The 23,698-nt window shown below is 41.9% G+C and overlaps 1 protein-coding gene across 1 annotated transcript in view; it reads right to left on the reverse strand.

The window, feature by feature from the left end:
- The window catches only part of LOC120568496 (vasoactive intestinal polypeptide receptor 2-like), a 63,751-nt gene that overhangs the window by 33,388 nt on the left and 6,665 nt on the right, over positions 1 to 23,698 (reverse strand). Inside the window, exon 2 of the mRNA XM_039816055.1 lies at positions 2,964 to 3,069. Within this exon, the coding sequence (XP_039671989.1) occupies positions 2,964 to 3,069 (106 nt within the window). The remainder of the gene's footprint in view (positions 1 to 2,963; positions 3,070 to 23,698) is intronic.

The raw sequence follows: 23,698 nt of genomic DNA on the forward strand, positions 1-23,698 counted from the left end.
CACATCACACAGCCGCAGATAAAAAAACAATAATAGAATGAATTGGTTTTCCATGGGCCTTTCACTTCAGAGATAAGACCACCAATTAGAGACTTGCCTCGTTAACAGACATTCTGTAACACTGCCATAAAGAAGATCCGCCATTACACAGGCTGTGCTTTTTTACACTAAACCAAAAGAAGCCGGGATAATGCAGCCCCAGCGTGTGATATCAGACAGCAAGCTGGCATTACAAACGCAAAAGGGAGTCAGTGTGTCGATTAGGTTAGTGTGTAGTCCCGCCATGCTGGCTGTCCCTTTTACACAAACCTTGATTCGGCTCGGTTTCTACCTCCGCTGCCAGCTTAATGGTGGAACAACTCCGTTCCCCCATTCTGTGTTTCTACCTTTTATACAGAACGGCGAGGTGGAATAACAACACAACATTCCCGCCTTGAACAGGCTGTGTGGAAAGGGGCTTTAGTTAGAGTATGTACATGACATTATTGCACGTGCATTTTAGAAGTTGATACAAGCAGATAAAGCTTTAAGGAGGCAAAAGGGAAAGTTTGCTCAACTTTCACAGTTGCTTTCAAAGTGCAACTGCTGCACAACCATTTCCCTCAGGATACAGTTTTCTTGTCATTAATAAAGGTTTTGATTTTAAATTAAGAAGCAAGAAACATTTTGACTACAGTAAAACACAACTATGACAACAGTTAAGTTAAAAGGAACACCAGTTAAATTCCCTTTTAAATTACTTTAAAGGCTTTGTAGATAAAAAGCCATGACCCCATTTTGCTAAATGGAACCATAAAACCGTTTAAAAAAAGACTCTAAAAAGAGTTTTCTAATCTGAGATGAGATATAATCTGATTAGTAAACTCCAGCGGTCAAATCAGGTGCGTCTCATATCCAGATTTAGTCCAGGACAGGATTAAACTTGTACGCCGTGTAAGCTGCTCATGTCTTCACATGGCAGAGATATGAATACATGTACTTTGTACAAACTGTATGTATACAGGACATCAGCTATCAGTCTGCAGACTTGAGACTTGTGCTCCATGTTTTCTGTTTTAAGATCCAGAAAGTTCGGTTACACTTTACTTGAAGGTATCTACAGTGCCTTGCGAAAGTATTCGGCCCCCTTGAACTTTTCGACCTTTTGCCACATTTCAGGCCTCAAACATAAAGATATAAAACTGTAATTTTTTGTGAAGAATCAACAACAAGTGGGACACAATCATGAAGTGGAACGAAATTTATTGGATATTTCAAACCTTTTAAACAAATAAAAAACTGAAATATTGGGTGCAAAATTATTCAGCCCCCTTAAGTTAATACTTTGTAGCGCCACCTTTTGCTGCGATTACAGCTGTAAGTTCGCTTGGGGTATGTCTCTATCAGTTTTGCACATCGGAGACTGACATTTTTGCCCATTCCTCCTTGCAAAACAGCTCGAGCTCAGTGAGGTTGGATGGAGAGCGTTTGTGAACAGCAGTTTTACGTTCTTTCCACAGATTCTCCGATTGGATTCAGGTCTGGACTTTGACTTGGCCATTCTAACACCTGGATATGTTTATTTGTGAACCATTCCATTGTAGATTTTGCTTTATGTTTTGGATCATTGTCTTGTTGGAAGACAAATCTCCGTCCCAGTCTCAGGTCTTTTGCAGACTCCATCAGGTTTTCTTCCAGAATGGTCCTGTATTTGGCTCCATCCATCTTACCATCAATTTTAACCATCTTCCCTGTCCCTGCTGAAGAAAAGCAGGCCCAAACCATGATGCTGCCACCACCATGTTTGACAGTGGGGATGGTGTGTTCAGGGTGATGAGCTGTGTTGCTTTTACGCCAAACATAACGTTTTGCATTGTTGCCAAAAAGTTCGATTTTGGTTTCATCTGACCACAGCACCTTCTTCCACATGTTTGGTGTGTCTCCCAGGTGGCTTTTGGCAAACTTTAAACGACACTTTTTATGGATATCTTTAAGAAATGGCTTTCTTCTTGCCACTCTTCCATAAAGGCCAGATTTGTGCAGTATACGACTGATTGTTGTCCTATGGACAGAGTCTCCCAGCTCAGCTGTAGATCTCTGCAGTTCATCCAGAGTGATCATGGGCCTCTTGGCTGCATCTCTGATCAGTCTTCTCATTGTATGAGCTGAAAGTTTAGAGGGACGGCCGGGTCTTCGTAGATTTGTAGTGGTCTGATACTCCTTCCATTTCAATATTATCGCTTGCACAGTGCTCCTTGGGATGTTTAAAGCTTGGGAAATCTTTTTGTATCCAAATCCGGCTTTAAACTTCTCCACAACAGTATCTCGGACCTGCCTGGTGTGTTCCTTGTTCTTCATGATGCTCTCTGCGCTTTACACGGACCTCTGAGACTATCACAGAGCAGGTGCATTTATACGGAGACTTGATTACACACAGCTGGATTCTATTTATCATCATTAGTCATTTAGGTCAACATTGGATCATTCAGAGATCCTCACTGAACTTCTGGAGAGAGTTTGCTGCACTGAAAGTAAAGGGGCTGAATGAATTTCGTTCCACTTCATAATTGGGACCCACTTGTTGTTGATTCTTCACAAAAAATTACAGTTTTATATCTTTATGTTTGAGGCCTGAAATGTGGCAAAAGGTCGAAACGTTCAAGGGGGCCGAATACTTTCGCAAGGCACTGTACATAAGAGTGACATGACACTGTCATGAATGGGTCATAAACATTATAAACATGTCATAAACGTTTATGACATAACGCTTCTTTTAGTAAGTGTCATTCGGTTTTTGTCTAGACAAGTTATGGTTAGGTTTGGGGTTAGGGTTAGAGTTAGGGTTCATGTGTTCATGACAGTGTCATGTTACTCTTATGTAGATACCTTCAAGTAAAGTGTTACCAAAAGTTCTTTCTTTGTTTCCAGATGAATTGAAGTTCTGTTTAACTGTAGTTTAGCGAATGGTTGTCAAAGATGGTGACCTTTATGGCTGCCGGCAGCGTCCTCCTCCCTCAGCCGCCTCAGACACTCCGCCTGGTCTCTCTCCACCTCCAACAGGAAGTTACAGGTTGGATGGCGTCCGACAACCTGTAGAGGAAGAGGAACAAGTTTCCAGTTTCATCTGCACAGAGCCAGGTTTCATGCTAATATCAACCTTAAATATTGTGACAACATTTTGAAGGATCTTAAACTCTGAAAGACAAATTATTATAATAGCAGTGTGGATTTGACCAAACTGGTGGAAGGAAATAATTGCTGTCCATTTCAATCAGTAAATGAACACATGCAGCAATGAAAGAAGAGAAAAACACAGATTGACTTTATTTCAAAACATATTTATTAATGGTAATATTCCATAATGTTGTCAGACACTTAGAATATTAATCTGAGCCTGTCAGCGGCAAAACAAGCCCTTTTGTGAAGGTAAATACAAGCTGGACAATCACCCTATTAACTTACATCGTAGCTTGTTTCACCGCTGCCGACTGCACCGATCTCGCTTAATACTGGACCAATGTCAAAGATTGTTGTTCCCATCAGTCACTTAGACACATAAATATGGGGAAAACAGGGTCCAGGTTGAAAAAAACGGAAGTTACCCTTTAAGACTTCATTATTAACGCTACCATGTTAACGGAGCCATCCCAACTTAAGATGTTGTTTTACTGGAGTTAAATTACATTTCATGCATGAATGTCAGTGAGATTTTGTGTGCAAAATCTGCCAACTATAAAACTATACAGGCGGTACAACAAGCGTCATAATCAGAAATGTTCCCCTAATCAGAGTGCAGGAGACAGCAACTAAACGTCAAACAGCGGGGGGTTTTTCTCCATTATTAAAATTATGGCTATATGTAACTTTTAGTTTGTGTTGATTCCAGCGGCCGCTTTGGACAAAAGCGGTAGTGGTTTTACTACACCTGCTGTCGTAAAGGTCTTTTCTTTACGGTGCTGTATTACCCACTGTATATTACTGAGTTAGCGTTACGGGGAGGTCATATAGTCGCGATGAATAGTTTGATGACAGAAAATCATTCACTTACAATAAGAGAATAAGTTACAGATGCATCGTTGCATTTCAAGTGTTGCATACGGTAACTTAGCCTGGATGTATCGTGAGCTAAACCGGTTATCACGGTCACTGTGTCACGAGCCAAAGCATTAGGAGTTTGTTGTAGCAACCAACGTAGTCATAACTTATATAGTGCATTTCATGAAACCCATGGACGCATTACACAAGTATAGGGGGATACGGGAAAAGAAAATAGTAGGCCAACACAAACAGACTAAAAGGAATACAACTTTACAATACTTTTGTTATGCTTCTCTTCTGATTTTGCACAAATACATTTCACCAACATGTTATCGAACTCTTAATTCCAAGCTCTTAATGGTTAATCACTGAACCGTTTGGTCAGCGTTCTTGTTGCTTATTGTATGTTTTGTATGTTGTTAAAAAAATAAAAATTGTTCATCACAAAATATAACTTTAAAAACAAATGTATTATTGTAAATAATTGTAGAGGATGTCTTCATTGATCACAACCTGATTACACACAGGATATATATTATGGAAATGATAATTGAAAAGATAATAAAAAGATTCTGTAAATGTTGGGTAATGTGAGTGTATTACCTAATGTGAAAACTGTAATATGTCTTTTGCACTACTGCAGCATATTACTCTCAGCACTTCTAACGGTGATTTGAAACACGTATCTTGCATTGTTTGTTATTGGATTCACTGGCAGTTAAAACGACTAAGCTGAAAAGATATCATTATGTCAACTTTGAATGGTTGTGTGGTGAGAGATGTTTACAATTAATATGAATGAAAGACTGTCTGTGGTACAAGTGTGATGAGTTTGGAGTTAGGTACTAAGAGTTAGAAATTGTGAAAGAGTGAAGAGTGAAATTGTACCACATGGTTGCAATAATAGTACCAAAGCGATTAAAAAAAAAGTATTCTGAAAGATAACTGGTGGGGCAAAGTATTTCAAGCTGATACACAGGAGGAAAGTCAAGGTTATGATTGATAAATGAATACACGGTCAAGATAAGCTGTGTGTGTGTGTGTGTGTGTTTTGAACCAGGAGAAGCAGATGAACTAATAGTGTGTGAGCCACATATATCCTGTAGAGAACACACCGAGACTCGGCCAAACAACACTGCACAAACAGCAAAACCTCCTCCACGTTTCAATATTAACATCATCAGCATGTGTGTGTGTGTGTGTGTGTGTGTGTGTGTGTGTGTGTGTGTGTGTGTGTGTGTGTGTTACTGCGAGTTTGCATAATCCTAAGAAGGAAGACTATGTGTGATCAGCAGTAACACAGACTCATGTAAACACTGCAGTCTGGTTACGTCGGTGGTACATGAGGAATACGTATTTAGATGCCACAGAGACCACAACCATGTAAACACCAGCGTGATTAATGCTTATAGAATTTAAACTCATCATCTGATTTCATAGTTACTTCTGCATTTCCTGCAGCACGCTTTTATAAATCTCTGGATTTAGAGAGACAGTATTAACCATAGGAGGTGGCAGATCAAGAAGTAGGTTTTTCTTACGTATGACGAGGACTTGTAGCTTTAATCAAACTATATCAGCCACTTCTTTAGTCACTCAAATTGATGATCCCCCGCCAATAATTAGATCAGCAGTATTTGAAATAGCTCCTAGTGGACAGATTCCCCTCCTGCCAATCACTCTCCCAAATCCTCCCACACAGACTGAGGGCCTTGATCCCCTGGCATGAGGCGAGGCTGCCTGTCAACAAGACAACACACACATTCAAACATGTACACAGACATGGCACAAAACCAGCAGCCAGAAGCGGCAGCTGAACAGAATTTTGGTGCATCACCAACAACACCAACATCAAGTATTTATCCTAAATGCGAATAAACGATTAGGATTCAGCTTGGGCAAGAACGCTCTGCCCAGACTTCCCGCGACAGTCACCTGCCAAACCAAATGAAATGAGCTGAACGCAGCTCACACTGAATCTGAAAGCGTTTGGTAAAGAGTAGCAGAATTCTGGGAAATTCATCAGGCAAGATGACTAAAAGCCAACACTTGTGTTTACTGCAAAAGCCTGGAGGGAGATACACAGTTTTTTAGTCAGGTCAGGTTACATAAAACTGCTGTTTGAAAAGCATTTATGTAACAATATATTTTAATGCGGAGCAGGTCTTTAACCACATGTGGAAATATAGAAATTTAAAAAAAGTTATATGTAACCAAAATGTCCCAAAAACATCATAAAAAAAAAGTAACTCATTCTTTGACCTGCAAATCACTAAATCAATGCTAATTGGGTAATGTTGATAAGGTAGAGACGATGGAGCTGTGTTATGCTGTAATACGGATTGCAAAATCACTTCCTAACATGAAGCAAACTGATTTGGCGGCTCACGAGGAATAAACACAGTTCATAAGGGGTCAGTTTGTCCAATAATTGTTGCACCATTAACGTACAGACGTTTCAAATGTTAAATGGTAGGCAGGGCTGGGCTGTAAGAAAAGACGGGCGGACACTTCTATTATATTTCCATTGCAAGAACTCCAAAATAAAAAAATAAAAAAACACCATGCCCACTTCATTTTTGGTCCGCCAGATGTGTGGAGATAAGAAAGTCAGGGTTTAACCCAGCCCCTTGGTAGCGATCCTGGGGGCCACAAGTGTCCTCTGCTGCGTCAATAAATCTGACAGAAGAGCCATTCAGTGTGGGATGGTGATTGCAAAAAAAAAGTTGATTTTACGTGTATGGAAAATGGATCCTGTGCCTTCATATAATTTGTAGCTGGGAGAATTGTCAAATACTTTACATCTGAAAAGATTGAGATTCTATAATGAAGATAGAGGAGACAAGTTTGATAAAACATGGCACCCGATACTGAATTACCTTAAAAATGTGAGCTCCTAGATATTGGCTTTTGTATAAAACCTCCCTGTGCAAATGAGTATGTGATTTTGTATATGTCAAATTAATTTATCTTGGTGTTCCTCTTTTCATTTTCCCCCCCTCTCTTCTTTCTTTATTCTTTTTCTTGAAAATCAATATACATATAAAAAAAAAAGAAAGTCAGGGTTTGAATTCAATACCACCCATTTTGTACACCTTACAGCAATTTGCATTGTATGCATGCGCACGTTTCCATCCATCCGTCCGCTCAGTTAAAAAAAAAAATAATAATAATCTATCGTCTCCCAGACAACCGAGAAACTGTAAAATGCATGACTTACTTTTCACAGGAGCATTTTCCCAGTAGAGGATTGTTCAGCTCACAGACCCTCTATTCACCACACTGAGTTATTACAGCAGCCACAAAACTGACATTTATTTACATGTGAATGAAGATTTATTTGATAGCTGGATGGAAACAGACACACACACACACACACACACACACACACACACACACACACACACACACACACACACACACACACACACACACACACACACACACACACTTTAAGTGGCTTCTGCCAACTGTCTTTACTTTGTTTTCCATTCATCTTTTTTTACTCCCGGCTTTTCTTCCTCTTCAGTGTTTGTAGTCAGACATTTTACAGTCCTCATTCCCGTTTGTGTGTGTGTGTGTGTGTGTGTGTGTGTGTGTGTGTGTGTGTGTGTGTGTGTGTGTGTGTGTGTGTGTGTGTGTGTATGTATGTATAGACATATTTATCACAGTCCGGGGTTGCTGCCACAGCCAATTCTAGTATTTCATGTTCTACATGTTCTCTTTCAGATAAATGTTGAAAAGTCCTTCTGAAGAGAAAGTGAAATTCTCTGTGACAGTTTTTATGTTTAGAGTATAAAACTCCCAATTTACACTCATTGAATGCTGGTGACCATGTGTTTTATCGCACAGAGTTAAAAGCCATGGCGCCTGTGTGCGGAGGGTCTGCGCGCCGAGCCGAGCACCTCCAAGATTTTGTAATAACGCGGACGCCGCATTGCAACGATTGGCTGCAGAAGAGAAGAAGCCCGTTCACGGAGCTGCTCTGACAGCAGTCACTATGAATGACCAGACCGTTGGCGGCAACCAGTCATGCCGTCCACACCACCCTGACCGCAAGAAGCATGAAACGCGTTTAAGAAATGTAAATGGCCGTCAAGAACGAGAGTTTTAGGTCTTTCTAAACTTTGATAAAAACGCAACACAAACACAAACACTTTGTGCTGTGTTACCATAAAGGTTCTTTATAAATACAGCAGAGAACAAAATACATAAAAAAAATAGTTAATGTCAGCTCATGTCTGAGCCTTAGAAATCCTAATGAAGTCTTTTCCGCTTCTTTCCTCGTGTTTTCAGCAGTGATGCGCACCAGTGGCTGCTGGCCGCCTTCAAATGAGCTTTGTGGGAAGATTGCGTTGCCCTGAGTTTACCGTTGGCAGGATTAAATATTACAGCAGAGGTTGACCGAGGAACAAGCATAGGGGCGGTAGGCCTGCTGAGCCTCTGTGAACTTTAAGTGTAAGATCTGTAGTCCAGACCGAAGAAAATGAAGTACCAAGAAGCAGCAGTAGACACTCACCAGATGCCTGCTGCATTCCAGCGATGTTTGAAAAGTTGGAAATCCCAACCTCCTACTTGTGAAACTACAGCATATTTGTCTTGTAAAGAGTATCATAAAGTTCATACTGTTTACGATTAGTGTGTTTTATGGAGTGCAGACATGGCTTTCTAAGTGTCACAGCAGGAAAAGCACAGCTGGAATACATAAAGTTAATCACGACTCTGTTCCAGCAATTATTGCAAAGCACCAATTAGTGCAATTAGTTACACCTACGACGTCTCACCCCCCCCCCACACACACACACACACCATCCTGTCTAGAATTTTTTGCAGCAGATTAACAGTGGCATCCTCTCTGCATAGATAACACTATAGGACACTTTACAGATTATATGAAAACAAGCACATTATATCTTCTTAATAGCTGACGAGTTGTAAAACATATCTAAGCTGCCCAACTATGTTTAAAGTGATGGTTCGGAGTAATTTCACCCAGGGTCCTTTGCACCATGACCTCGAGCCAAACACCCCCCCAGAAGCTTTTTTCACCTGGGTCTAACATTGGGAGAGTTAGCGTAGAGTAGCGTTATCAGCTGAATAGCTTAGCGCAGAGGCTAATGGACCCACGTTTGTATCTCTTAAATGACCCCACTAATAATGCCCGAAATGATACCAAACGTCTACACAAAGAAATCATCCCTCACAGTCCATCATGAAGCCTATAAATCCCATCTCATCGCCTACAAAGATGCCCTCATTGCTGCCAAATCTGCCTACCTCTCCACCATCCTCACCGACCCCTGCCAAAACCCCAGAACTCTCTTCTCCACATTGAACAACCTCATCAAGCCTCGGACCAACAGCCTCCTTACCTCTACTCCGGATCTCTGCAACTCATTCCTCCACTTTTTCACTGACAAAATCAATCTCATTTACAAATCCCTATCCCCTGTATCTGACCTTCCAGGATCTACTCCAGCACCTACCTTGGACCCTCCTCTCTCCATCCCTCCAGACCTCCCGACCCCTCCTCCACACTTCCTCCTCTCCCAGTTTAACCCAGTCACTCCTCCTGAAATCTCCAAACTCATCAGCTCTTCCAAACCCACTACCTGCTCCCTTGACCCCCTCCCTACTCCACTTCTGAAGTCCTGCCTCCCGGTCCTATGCCCCTATGCCCCTACCTCACTAACCTCTTCAACTCCTCACTGTCCCTTGGAACTGTCCCCTCTGCTTTCAAAACTGCCGCTGTCACCCCAATTCTTAAAAAACCTGGTCTGGATCCCTCCTCTCTCAACAACTACCGCCCAATATCCAACCTCCCCTTTCTGTCTAAAACCCTGGAACGCATAGTCGCCTCACAACTACAAACCCATCTTCTTGCCAATAACCTATTCGAACCTCTCCAATCTGGTTTTCGCCCCCTACACAGCACAGAAACCGCTCTCCTCAAAGTCCTCAACGACCTCCTCACCTTTGCTGACACCGGTTCCCTCAACATCCTCATCCTCCTCGACCTGAGTGCAGCCTTCGATACTGTGAGCCATAACATCCTGCTCACCAGACTCAAAGACCTCGGTATCGACGGTACTGCACTCAGCTGGCTCCACTCCTACCTTTCCAACAGATCCCATTTCATCTCTCTCCACAACCACACCTCTGCCACAGCCACAGTCACTCAAGGTGTTCCCCAAGGCTCCGTACTTGGCCCCCTCCTCTTCATCATCTACATCCTCCCTCTTGGTCAGATACTCCGCCACTTCAACCTGGACTTCCACTGCTATGCTGACGACACCCAGATCTACCTCAGCACCAAATCCCCCCACAATCCTCCCCTCTCCCACATCAACTCCTGTCTGTCAGCTATTAAAACCTGGATGCAACACAACTTCCTCAAAACTCAACAGCGACAAAACAGAATTCCTTCCTGGCCCAAATCCACACTCAGCAAAACCAATAACCCCACTCTCACCATCGACGGCACCATTGTCTCCCCATCTCCCCGAGCCCCCGCAACCTTGGCGTTATCTTTGATTCCACCCTCTCCCTTGAGCCTCACATCCGTCAAGTCATTAAAACCTCCTTCTTTCACCTCCGCAACATCGCCAAAATCAGACCCTCTCTCACACCCCCCGCTGCTGAAAGACTCATTCACGCCTTCATCTCCTCCCGACTGGACTACTGCAACTCACTTCTCCTCGGCATCAGCTCTACCAACATCAACCGACTCCAACTGGTCCAGAACTCAGCCGCCCGCCTCATTACCTGCTCCAAATCCTGGCACCACATCACTCCAGTCCTAAAACAACTCGACTTCGCTTCCCATTTCCCCGGATCACCTACAAAATCCTGGTCCTCACCTATAAAGCCCTCCACCATCTGGCCCCCTCATACCTCACTGACCTCCTCTCCCCTTACCAACCCTCACGGTCCCTCAGATCCACCTCAGCCGGTCTCCTCTCCATCCAAAAGTCCAACCTGGCTGTTTTGGGGACAGAGCCTTCTCCAGAGCAGCTCCCAGGCTCTGGAACTCCCTCCCCCAAGAGATCCGCACCTCTGAGTCCCTCACCATCTTCCAGTCCCGCCTCAAGACCCATCTCTTCACCTCAGCCTACCCATAGTCCACCTGCCCCCCTCCCTTTTTCATCTGTATCTTGTTTTGTTCTACTTGTTTTGTTTGCTCGTTTTGTTTTGTTATGTTTTTATAATCTACCCTGCCCTGTAAAGCGACTTTGAGTCCATGAAAAGCGCTATATAAATTCAATTTATTATTATTATTATTACACTAGTACAAATAGGTTATGCTCTCATAAAACGATGGATTGGAAAGTTTGTAAGTACACCAGAAGTTTATGTAAATAACACTTGCCTGCTGGCTTCTGCTCTCTGCTGTTGTTGTTGCTGCTGTAAGACGAGTGCTTAGGGACATCTACAAATTAAATTACAACACCGAAGCACTCGTCTAACTGCAGGTAGCAGCAACAGAGAGCAGAAGAGAGCAGGCAAGTGTTCATAAACTTCTGGTGTACTTACAAACTTTCCAGTCCATCGTTTTATGAGTGCATAACCTATTTGTACTAGTGTAGACGTTTGGTATCATTTCGGGCTCATTTTGTTTGGCTCGAGGTCATGGTGCAAAGGACCCTAGGGTGAAATTACTCCGAACCATCACTTTAAACCCAAGTTGTGCACTGTACGTTTGTATAATGATAGAAAAATAGACTTTTTTTTTATTTAAACTACACACAAAAAGTAAGGAAATTTGTGTTGTGTGGTAAATGATTTCTTTGTTTTAACAATGATTCTTGCCAATACATCTTATACCATTGGAAAGCCTGATTAGTTCCCTTTTAAATGGTGCCACCTTTGTAAGGAACATGCATTTGTGGGATGAGAAACAGAGCTGAGTATGTGGGTTGCGCCCATGAAAAATTTGCCAAATCGTGTCTGACAATGCCAAACAGCTTTTCTTTGCCTTTGCTATTGACTCTTGTTTTGATCTTCTGAAAACCCCAGCTGCCTGATTCTGTAACCAGTGGCAATCCCATATCTCCATCTGTCTGGGACCAAACTCTATCCTCCAAGATGACCACGCTCGTCCCCACAGAGCGGGGTTTATCAGAGACTACCTCCAGAATTTAGGAGTGGAGAGGATGAAATGGCCTGCCAGCAGTCCTGACCTCAACCCCAATGAACACTTGAGGGATTGGGCTTGGGCGTGCTGTTTGTGCCAGAGTGACCAACACAACCACGTTGGCTAAAACATTTAATAGAACTGGAGAATTATTTAAACGTGGAAAAATATCTGGATGAGTGGAAATTTTCTAATAAACTAAACAAAAAAATGTCAGGTCTCTTTAAAATAATGTGGGAGTGGGAAGAATGCTTGGACATTTCTGAAAAGGGCACACTCTTATTAAGTGCTATTATTCTTTGTGGAGTTTGTGTAATTGTAGAAAAGAAATTACGATATTGTCAGTAAGACTAGGGAATTTGTCCTCATAGACTACGTTTACATGCACATAAGTTTTTTTGCCCTAATTCCAAAAAAGACGATATTCCGACTAAGCTGTTTACATGGCTAATGAAACTGAATGTTCAACTAATATTCCTGTTTACATGCATGCGGGGGGATTTACGATTTTTTCAAAGTTGACCACCGGTGGAGGACTTGTTGGACCGTGTGAACACAGCGTCCCTCTTTCATTCCTTCAACCAGCTTCTTGAAAAGGTCGGCGCATATCCAAAAACCTGCTGATATCCGAGTCTTTGATGATGTTTAATAGTAGCTGTGTTTCTCCTTCTTATCGGGTCTGCAGCCTCGCAGACTGTCGGCTGGTTGGTTTGTGTACAGCAACCATAGCAACGCACAGAGCTGACCGTAAGCTGTAAACAGCCAAAAGGCCGTAAACCGTCCCAAACTGCGGTAAAAATCCACAGTGAGACGTCCAAAATGTCCAAATAATGCTTCTAAAACCCAAATAATACCGGAATATCCCACATGTCTTAATTGGAAAATGCTATATTCAGAAAAAGGCCTTATTCGGAATATCCAACCGGAATATGCTGTTTACATGACCTGTATCACATTTGGAATATTGTCATATTATGAATAATAGTGGAATATTCGTGTGCATGTTAACGTAAGCTACTCAACGTAAGGTGGGTGGTTTAGATAAAAAAAAAATAACAGGAAAGGGAAAAAAAATGACAAGTTAATCACTTGACAACTGTGCTGTTGTGCTTCTTAGCAGGAAAACAAACAGAAACGTTAATGTGAAGCAGATCAAAAGATCAGTTTGAACAAAACCGTACACTTACACTTATACTGATTCACAATGATAGGATTTTAAAAGAATAGATAACTTTCTTCACATTTGTTTCCCCCCTAAATGCATTAACTCTTCCTGCCACTTTTGTAAAAGCTAAATAAAAGCTATGTACATGCCACACACACACACACACACACACACACACACACACACACACACACACACACACACACACACACACGCTACTTTGGACCTTTTTTTTTTTTACTTGAAAAGCTTCTTTAACCCTTTCCTGCTCATCATCTGTCTGTCGAAAATGACACATATGAGCAGATTGTCCCTTGAGCGGTCATGGCTGCACGCTGCATGCAGCAAAGAGTTAATTCCCCCGCCCCCCCCCCGTTACAAGATTTCACGCTTGACCTCTAGTTTGTATCTCTGCCTCATCGTTGAAACGTTTCACTTCAGTAGACGCTACACAGTCAGTGATGACGATGTCAAGGAGGATGAGGAGGGCTCGCGTGGAAGACCGGTGACAGCAAAGACTCATGAGTCAGATTTAAGCCTGCGGCGCCACGTCGTCACTGGAGAAAACATTTAACACTGAATCCATCAGCCATCAGGATTTATATTTCAGAGCTGTAGGTGATCATTTTATTGAGTTTCTGTGTCTGTAGGGTTATTCTAAATACACTCACCTAAAGGAATCAGGAACACCTGTTAAATTTCTCGTTAATGCAATTATCTAACCAATCACATGGCTGCTGCTTCAATGCATTTAGGGGTGTGGTCCAGGTCAAGACAATCTGCTGAACTCCAAACTGAATGTCAGAATGGGAAAGAAAGGTGATCTAAGCAACTTTGAGCGTGGCGTGGTTATTGGTGCCAGACGGGCTGGTCGGAGTATTTCACAATCTGCCCAGTTACTGGGATTTTCAGTCCTGGGGGGTGAAAATGCCTTGTTGATGCTAGAGGTCAGAGGAGAATGGGCCGAGTGATTCAAGCTGATAGAAGATCAACTTTGACTCAAATAACTCGTTACAAGCGAGGTATGCAGCAAAGCTTTTGTGAAGCCACAACACGCACAACCTTGAGGTGGATGGGCTACACCAGCAGAAGACCCCACCAGGTACCACTCATCTCCACTAAAAAATAGGAAAATGAGGCTACAATTTGCACGATCTCACCAAACTTGGACAGTTGAAGACTGTAAAAATGTTGCCTGGTCTGATGAGTCTCGATTTCTGTTGAGACATTCAGATGGTAGAGTCAGAATTTGGCGTAAACAGAATGAGAACATGGATCTGTCATGCCTTGATACCACTGGACAGGCTGGTGGTGGTGGTGGTGTGGTGGTGTGGGGGATGCTATCCTCTCAATATGGGCCAACATTTCTAAAGAATGCTTCCAGCACCTTGTTGAATCAATGCCACAAAGAATTAAGGCAGTTCTGAAGGCGAAACGGGGTCAAACATGGTATTAGTAGGGTGTTCCTAATAATCCTATAGGGGAGTGTATATACTATGTTGCCAAGATATATCTTAATTTTAATGCAGTGCTATTGTGTTAAACTAATGCCATCTGGTATCTTTTGCAGACCGACAGCAGGAAGGGGAGAGTGCAAATATGCATTTATTTCATGGTAATATTCCTGTATAATAAAAGTTTTATTGTAGCCTTGATTTATTCCTTCATTTTGGGAGATGGGGTCTTGCTTATGAGTGAAGGAAAGACGGAGCGTGAGGTTAAAAGGCAGATTGGTGCAGCGGCTGCAGTCCATGGGGTTTGTCCCAGGTCGTTTAATTGCATACACGTTTCCTTCACAAACCGAGGAAGCATGGGAGAGACGCAAGGAAATCATGCAAGGAGAGAGGAAACGTGGATGAGACGTCCTTTCCTCTGAAGCGTCAGGTGAATTTGTTGGCTCCACGGGCGGGGTTAGCAACGGCTTTCAGCTGCACGGCTTCCAGGAAGGCTGCAGTCGTGCATCCTCGCTCATGGCTCCTCAGAGATCCCTCCTCCATCCTCAGGAATAAGTGCTTCGAGACTGCCTTCACGAAAGCGGGTGAGGAGTGAGGGGATATCAAATGAGAGCCTTGGGATGCACCCATGGACTCTACTGGACCGTCACGGCGGAGGGGAAGTTGAGGCTAAGGGCAAACCAACTACCACCTGGGATCGTGAGATTTGACAGAAAGAATTAGATCGCAGACACGAGTGGCCAAAATGAGTTTTCTTTACAGGGTAGCCCTTTAAAGATATAATCCTAAATATGAAATCAAAGCCAGTTTTTGACACTGTATTTATGATCAGTATTTCTTCAGTAATGGCCATAAAATATCACCATTTTGTAATTATCTCTCTCTGTAGGATAGTTTTTAGTCCACCATACATACTCATGATGAATTCAAACTTTTTGAAATATTGCAGGTAGAGATGGAACAAGACGGAGTTTTTATATAGCGCTTTTCTAGTCTTAACAACTACTCAGAGCGCTTTAACATAGTACAGGAACCATTCACCATTCACACACTGTGGCCGAGGCTGCCGTGCAAGGTGCCACCTGCTCATCAGATAAACACTCACACACATTTACACTCCGATGGCACAGCGGGGGTAACTCGGGGTTCAGTGTCTTGCCCAAGGACACTTCGGCATGGAACTGCAGGGCCAGGGATCGAATCACCAACCTTCCGATTGGCAGGCGACCTCTCTACCACTTAGCCACAGCCGCAGTGAGCTGTTAAGAGCCAGACTGATCTCACGAAGTGGCGTATGTATGACACGCCAATCCGTACCAATCCGACGCATAATCGCTTTTTAGCATGTTTATCAACGCAATTCCCCGCCATTGACCTACATTACGAGTGAATTTTCGCCGTAGCGAATAGTATAAAAGGACGTAGGTCCGCGGATGGGTAAAACACAGGACTTTCCCCCAGGAGAGCCGGGATTGTGTCCCGCGTATGGCAATTTGCAGCCGTTTTGTTATTTTATTTTTTTTAAGCCTTCCCCAGTGTTTCTTTCCTAAACCCAACCGTTTATTGCTTTGCTAAGCGTGTTTTTGTCATTTTTATTTATTTATTTTTTAACACGCGTGTGATGTTGTTCTCGCGATAGTACGTCACGTTCTCGCGATAACACGCAACGTGGCAACGCCACGTGGTGGGTATGTTTACATCCGCTGTATACAGCGTAGACATACACGTTAGAGTCCGGATTGGGCCAATTTTTCTGTCCGAGGCCGGCCCGTGTCCGACAGGTATTAAGAAATTTGTGTCCGAGCCCGACCCGAGCCCGACACAGTTAAAATCTAATTTTTTTTCCTCATACTAATGACACATGTAGGCTACGTTTGTTTGTGTGGAAAGCCCACTTTTGTTAAGCAACTGTAGGAAGGCATTTGGAAATGTCTACACATGAGCGCATCAGCGCACACGGGGCAACAAGCGCACGTTAATAAGCTGTTGCCTTATCGCGCTGATGTGACCGAGCCCGACCCGACCCCGACCATAATTTCTAAATATCTGTCCAATCCCGGCCCGGTCCGTCGGGTACCGTCGGCCTCGGGTCGGGTATCCATGCCTTAATACACGTGGATAGCTCAAAATGCGTACAGATAACGAGCCGTTTGGCTTTAGGAAAGTGGCGTGTATGTTTACGCAAAGTCATGATGCCACGTTGAGAGCTGTAACAAGCTGCACACCTCCAACTTCTAACAACGGCTGTCGTGTGAAAAATCAAAGATCATGGTTGCTTATGGCATTATGAACAAAAGCTATCATAGATAGTTAAGTGGGATTTGGCTGTAGAGATGTCTGCCTTCTCTCCAATATCATGGAACTACATGGCACTCTGTTCGATGCTCATAGCGCAAAGAAATACATTTGAAAACTCAACAGCAATGTCTTTTTCCAGAAATCATGACCGGTTACTCAAGATAATCCACAGACCTGGTTGTGAGTAGTTTCATATAGGAACTATTTTCTTTCTCGTTCATCAGTATGCTTCCTTAAGCGCGGTGATACAGTTGGCGGGTGTAGTTTGGTAGAAAGAAAACAGCTCCTACACGAGACTGCTCACAACCAGGTCTGTGGATAATCTGGAGTAACCGGGTCATGATTTCTGGAAAGAGAACACTGCTGTGAGATTGTTGGGGTGAACTGTGCCTTTAGTATGCATCAAACAAACTTGAATTTATTGCAAAACCACTCTTGGTTAGGATCTAGAGAGACTGATCAGCATGCCTTTGTTTCTTTCGGTCTCTTTCGGTTGACAGTGGTGTTAGTCATCCCTGTCTGAACTGCAGCTACAGTCTGAAATTAAACTACTATATGATCTTGACAGGCAAAGACATTTTTTATTTTATTTTCCTCTTCATTACATTACATATAAAATGTTTCAATGCATTTCTAAACCTCATGTAAAGCACTTTAAATTGATTCTGTGTTTACAGACTTGCGTTATAAGGGATAACAAATTCCTATGCCACATAATACGTAATATAATTAAATGAATTCAGATTCTGTTTATCGAGGAAATGAATCATATTCTTCACTCTAGATGCCGCAGGAAACCGCCTCCATTGTAAATGTGGTATCAGACATCAACAATTAGGCAGGCAGTTGTATTCATGAGACAGATCCCCAAAGCAAAGACTTCGACTTAATTCAACATTAATTGAAAGTAGAGATCCATTAAAACACGGATACAATGTTGTTTTGGTTGATTATTTGTGGTCTTAATAATAAAATAAAATATATAGCAATACATATATATACTACATAATAAAGGTACTAAGGTAGAAGGATGTATTAGTAAAAGTATACCACGGATAACATACCAATTATCACACATACATACAGACGCGGTTTGATTAGTTTAGCAACCTGATAACAATAACAGAGTTAGCTTAGATGACATCTAAACGCACACGTTAGCATCAGTCAGACAGTATATGTTGTTATATTATGTATTTACACACAGCAATAAACCAGGGGGTAGATGAACTAAGAAGCAAAGGAATTACAATATATATCCACCGGAGAACTAGCGTAACAGCACGCGTTTCATGTGGTGCATTCAATAGTATCGGAACGGCTATGGTACGTTCAAGAGCTAGGACATATAGAAACTAACAGAGACTGGTATTACTGATAGAATTATCTCAATTAACAATGTAACAATACATTAACAGTGTGGGTTTTGTAACTATACATTCCAATCATGATTTGATTCACGCTTTAAAGTTCACCATACAATTTCTTTTTAACAGAATGAGCTGCAGACAAATGACATATACATATATACATATATATATACATACATACATACATACATACATACATACATATATACATACATACATACATACATACATACATACATACATATACATATATATATATATATATAATACACACACACACACACACACACACACACACACACACACACACACACTAAGAAGAAGAAGAAGAAGACGTAGTGACGTCTGAAGTCAAACAAGTGAAATCAAAAGTAGATTACGCCCTAGGCCGTTTATAAAATGTTTGCGATTCATTTTTTTTATCTTTAGCTCAACCGGTTGTAATCTTTACACATTTTCATAGATTTTTAACCGATTCACGATGCATCGTTACATCCCTAATTAAAAGAAAAACGTATCTGGATCTTCTGAAAAATCCTCTTTTTTTTTACTGGGCGATTTAGACTGGGCCTGTTTGAGCTTCAGTGCCTTGCTCAAGGCCTCTCTGCAGGGACGGAAGCAGAAGAGGGAAGGAAAGACTGCAGCTCATTCAGCTGGTCCTTTAGGTAACAAGCCTGCTATTCTGACCTTCATGCCACAGCTGCCCAAAAGTCGTGGAAATAAAAAGAGACTCCGTAAGGATCCGCAGATATGACTGTTGACCCCCCCCCCAGTTCACCATCTGCTTCAGGGTTTCACAGTCACTCAGTGAAGTCAGTCGTCACGGTGCATCAGAGCAGTGCACACTCACTCAACTTCCCTTTACTTTACCGTGATAACACAGCGTAGAAACCAATGTGGGGTTTTATAGCCCAATTCTGATATTCTTGAATATTTCTTAATCCGAGCCCGAGAGACTGTCCGCTCCGAGAAAGTATAGGAGCGACAAATTCCACCGGTCGGGGTGGCGGATGGGTCAAACAAACACAGGACTTTCAGCCACCTGTGTCCCGTTATATAAATAAATAAACCGGGAGTTTAAAAAAAATAAAATAACGTTACAGAACCAGGTCACGTCCTGCATCACGTGCGTAGCCGGAAGATAAGTAACGTATCAGATTATTTTAACCCAAATCGCGTTATTTTCCTATATTTAACCCAGTAGTTTTTGTGCCTAAACGTAACCAAACTGCGATCGTTTCGCAACGTTAATGACGTTAATGACGGAAAACACTGCTGTGGGTCGTATTTGCTGCCACTGCTAGGGGCGCTACTTTATAAAAACGCTCCTGTGGGTCGTATTAGATCATCATATCATCATATAGTTTGGAGGACTTGTTGGAATCTTGTTGGATTTTTTAGATTTGAGTGCCAAATGTGGATTAATCCGCCGCTAAATATAGTCCCCAACAAGTGCACCGTTTCCTTCTGTTGGAGTAACGTTGGCTATGTTTGTCACATAGCTGGTTTAGGAAATAACTGAGCCATTTTTTTTAGAAAACTGAAACAATACATTTATGCACAGATTTTACATTAGCAGTGAGAATGCTTGGGATTGAGGCTTAGTGACACAGACTTACACATTGTTGGTTTTGGTCTTTTCATGAGATCTATTGACAAAATAAACAAGTAACACCAGAAAATGATTTGGGGATAATAAGCAGTGTCAATCCCAATTAGATCTATTAACTGATGCCTTTATCCAGTGTGATTTACAGTGGAATAAATCTACTGTACATTTAGACCAGATTAAACAAACTAGAAGACACAGACACCAAAGAGAGCTGTTAATATATTTAGTGCCTCTATTATTTTATGCTCCGTTGTGTGCCAGCAGCGTATAATGAAGGCGAGGGCTTTGTCTCATTGTGTTAATGTTCAGGCTGACGGCACAAGAGCAACTGTTGGTAAGAGACTGCACGAGGAATCACAGCGCTGTGCCTAATCATAATGAGTTACGCCTCGCAGCTTTCTGTGGCCTAAATTCAAAGACAAAAAACAGCTTTCCAAAATATCCTCCATTTGAACAAACAATACCTCTACTCACAAACATTAAAGATATATGTAACAAGGGCAACTTCAAAAAGGTCCGGTGATCAAGTGGGGACTCTTGTACTCAGTGACAAAAAATGTTATTTCTCTCTCAAATATCTTCTGATGTGAAAGCAAGAAGCGTGCAGCACTTTTATGGATTTATTTCAGACGGACCTACGTGTCCGGCCAGATGTTAAAAAGCACCCATAAATAACTCCATAAATAAATAGTTCTATCAAATCTAAAACCACTAGTGTCAGTGTGTCATGTAATGTATACATCCTGAAAATGTGGGTCTACCAGTTGGCGGGAAGCCAAGACAACAACATATCAGCTTGGTTTAACTACTAGATGGATGGATGTACGCTGAATTATTGATGTGAAGGATGCTGTAAGTGCACTCAGCACTGGTGGGTGGCATTTGCACGTCTTATGTCAGCTCCAGGTCAGCAGATTTTCTGACTCCAATAAGAGATCAAAACAGAAAGATAATAAAGAACTTCAAAACACACACTATATGATGTCACACATCTAAACGGAGTGTAGCTCCCTGTTAAACCCCCCCCAGTAAATTGTAAAAGTATTGCTTTATAACATCTCTACACGTAAACTCCAGCAACCGGTGTACTATATAGAACAATTTTATTGTTAGACCAACATTAAAAAGTAGAGATGTTCCGATACCAGTATCGGTATCGGCTCCGATACTGCCTAAAACGCTAGTATCGGGAAGTACTGGAGTTTATGCACCGATCCGATACTGAGTAATTAAGCCCTAAAGAAAATCTACGTTAAAGTAGTTAATTTAGGATCTTTTCCCGTTACAACTGACGGTCAAACTGGATAATAAAAGAAAGTTTGTTCATGTTTCAGAAAGAGTTTAACAAAGAAAGAATAATATCACATCCATACAGGGATAGTAGTATACAGTTGTTAAAACATAATATATGACACACTGGTGTCGGATCGGTACTCTGTATCGGAATCTGTTTCGGGAAGCAAAAAATGGTATCTGACCATCTCTATTAAAAAGGTTAAATAAAGTTCTTTATTTCATACATTTTAAGAGTTGTTGTAATGTTAACCCAGACTGACTGAGAAACACTCCCATAGGTCGTTTGTTTAAGCAGCAAATACCAATTCTATTCGACTCTTCCCATGTGTTGCATGGGGAGTACCAACTCCTGCCCTCTGGGAGGCGCTATAGGGTCCCAGACTGCAGAAAGAACAAATATAAAAAACTCATTTGTTCCTCTGTCAATATCTCTGTTGAATCAACACAGGAAAGTAAAGAAGTGATAGTTCCCCCCCCCCAATTTTTTATCTCACCCTTTTTACCTTTGTCTATATATGTATGGTTATTTATGACCAGTCTTGCAGGGCAGCCCCCCCCACCCCTCATATTAATTAAGTATCTATATTTTATTGATGTCTCTATGTTTTTAGCTTTTGTTTTTAGGTTGTTGTGTGGTGATTGTTGGAGCTTGTATTGCAAGACAAATTTCCGTGTATACGGACAATAAAGTGCTATCTATGTATTTATCTTTATATTGGCGGCACTCTCTAGCGGCCTTAGTGGTTATGATGGAGCAAAGCAAGAAAAGAGCACCAAGTTCTGCATAAGTAGGCAGGTTAGGGTGGTGGATGGGTCAAACGAACACAGGACTTACATCTAGGAGGCTGTGGTTTGTGTCCCGCTTGAAAATAAAAGTAAACAGCGTTTTGTATTTTATTTTATGGAAGTGGAAATGGAGCTATGTCATGTTCTGCCTCACATGCATAACCCAGAGTGAATCAGCGTCTCATTTTAACCCGAAACCATGATGTTTTTCTAAACTTAAGTAGTTTTAGTGCCTAAACATTACCAAAACTGCTGCCGTTTGCTTCTCTGGTTTAGATATGAAGACGGAAAATGCTCCTGTTGGTCGTTTTAGAGGGTAGGAATAAACCAGCTATTTCTCGTTGTGTTCTGGAGGACTTGTGTTAACCTCATTTACAGTAAGTTGCTAGTCATTAACACAACCAAGTTGCACAAACACGTTCACTGCCTGTAAGTGATAAATCAATACCTTTCCATATGAGAGAGAAGGCAGCTGTGTTCTTTGTCCCCCTGCTATGCGGCCCCACCGTGAATCTCTCATGTCTCATCCAATTAAAATAAAAAAGAGCAACAAGCACCACAATTATCACCTGGCCGCTCACAGCTTCAGGCGGTCTATGAACTGTACCTCATTTGTACGTCACTTTGCACAAAATGTAAATGTATCCGGTGTGTTTTACAGCCTCATATGCATTAATGGTTCAAACTCCTTTGATGCCGCTTTATACCGCCGTTTTCAATTCATATCAATTACTGTCCAGTCTACTCTACAAAGTGTGATATGTTGTAGCATGACGAGATGAATGACATGCCATTTCAACAGCAGTCGTGTTTGAGCAGGCAATCGTTTTGCATAACGTGAAAGCCGATGACGCTTTGAGAGAGATGATACGCTCATACAACATGTGCCAACTATAGGAAAAACAAGGTGTTACTTAAATCTCATGTCTCTTTGAGAAATCCAGGCTTGAGCAGTAGTCTCTTTCGCTTTTTGTCGTTTCTAGTTAGAGAAGGTGTGTGTGTGTGTGTGTTCAATCCATTTTGCACTAATGCCTTGTTGTTGAAAGGCATCGTTAGATTTAAGGGTAGCTTTCGGTTAACAAGCAACTAATTGGTTGAAATATTGCCTGACTGCACTACGGGCGTAATGGTGTGGGTGTGGTGTAGGTTTTGAAGATGCCGTAGCTTCCTGTTGATCCCTCTGGAGGTGAAAAAAACCTGGGGTCTTATTTATAAATGTGGCGTATAAATCTGGAATCTTGAAGATTCCAGATCGGCCCATCTGAGCTTTTTTACTCACCATTTCTAGCCACTGGGGGACCATAGGCAGGCTGGGGGAACACATATTAGTGTTAAAAAACCTCAAAGTGAAATTTTCATGCTATGGGACCTTTAAAGCTCATAAACACATTGAAGTCTGAATAACGACTTCCACCTCATGAGATGGGACCTTCCGAAGAGCAGGTGGACGCACCATGGGCCTCACTTCTAGTTTTAATGTGGATTTGGAAACAAAGTTTAAAAAAATAAATAAAAAAAAAACAATTCAGAATTGACCGACTTCCTGATTAAGAGTTGTGTTTGGAA

This window comes from Perca fluviatilis, chromosome 11 (genome assembly GCF_010015445.1).
Source record: "Perca fluviatilis chromosome 11, GENO_Pfluv_1.0, whole genome shotgun sequence".
Lineage (NCBI taxonomy): Eukaryota > Metazoa > Chordata > Actinopteri > Perciformes > Percidae > Perca > Perca fluviatilis.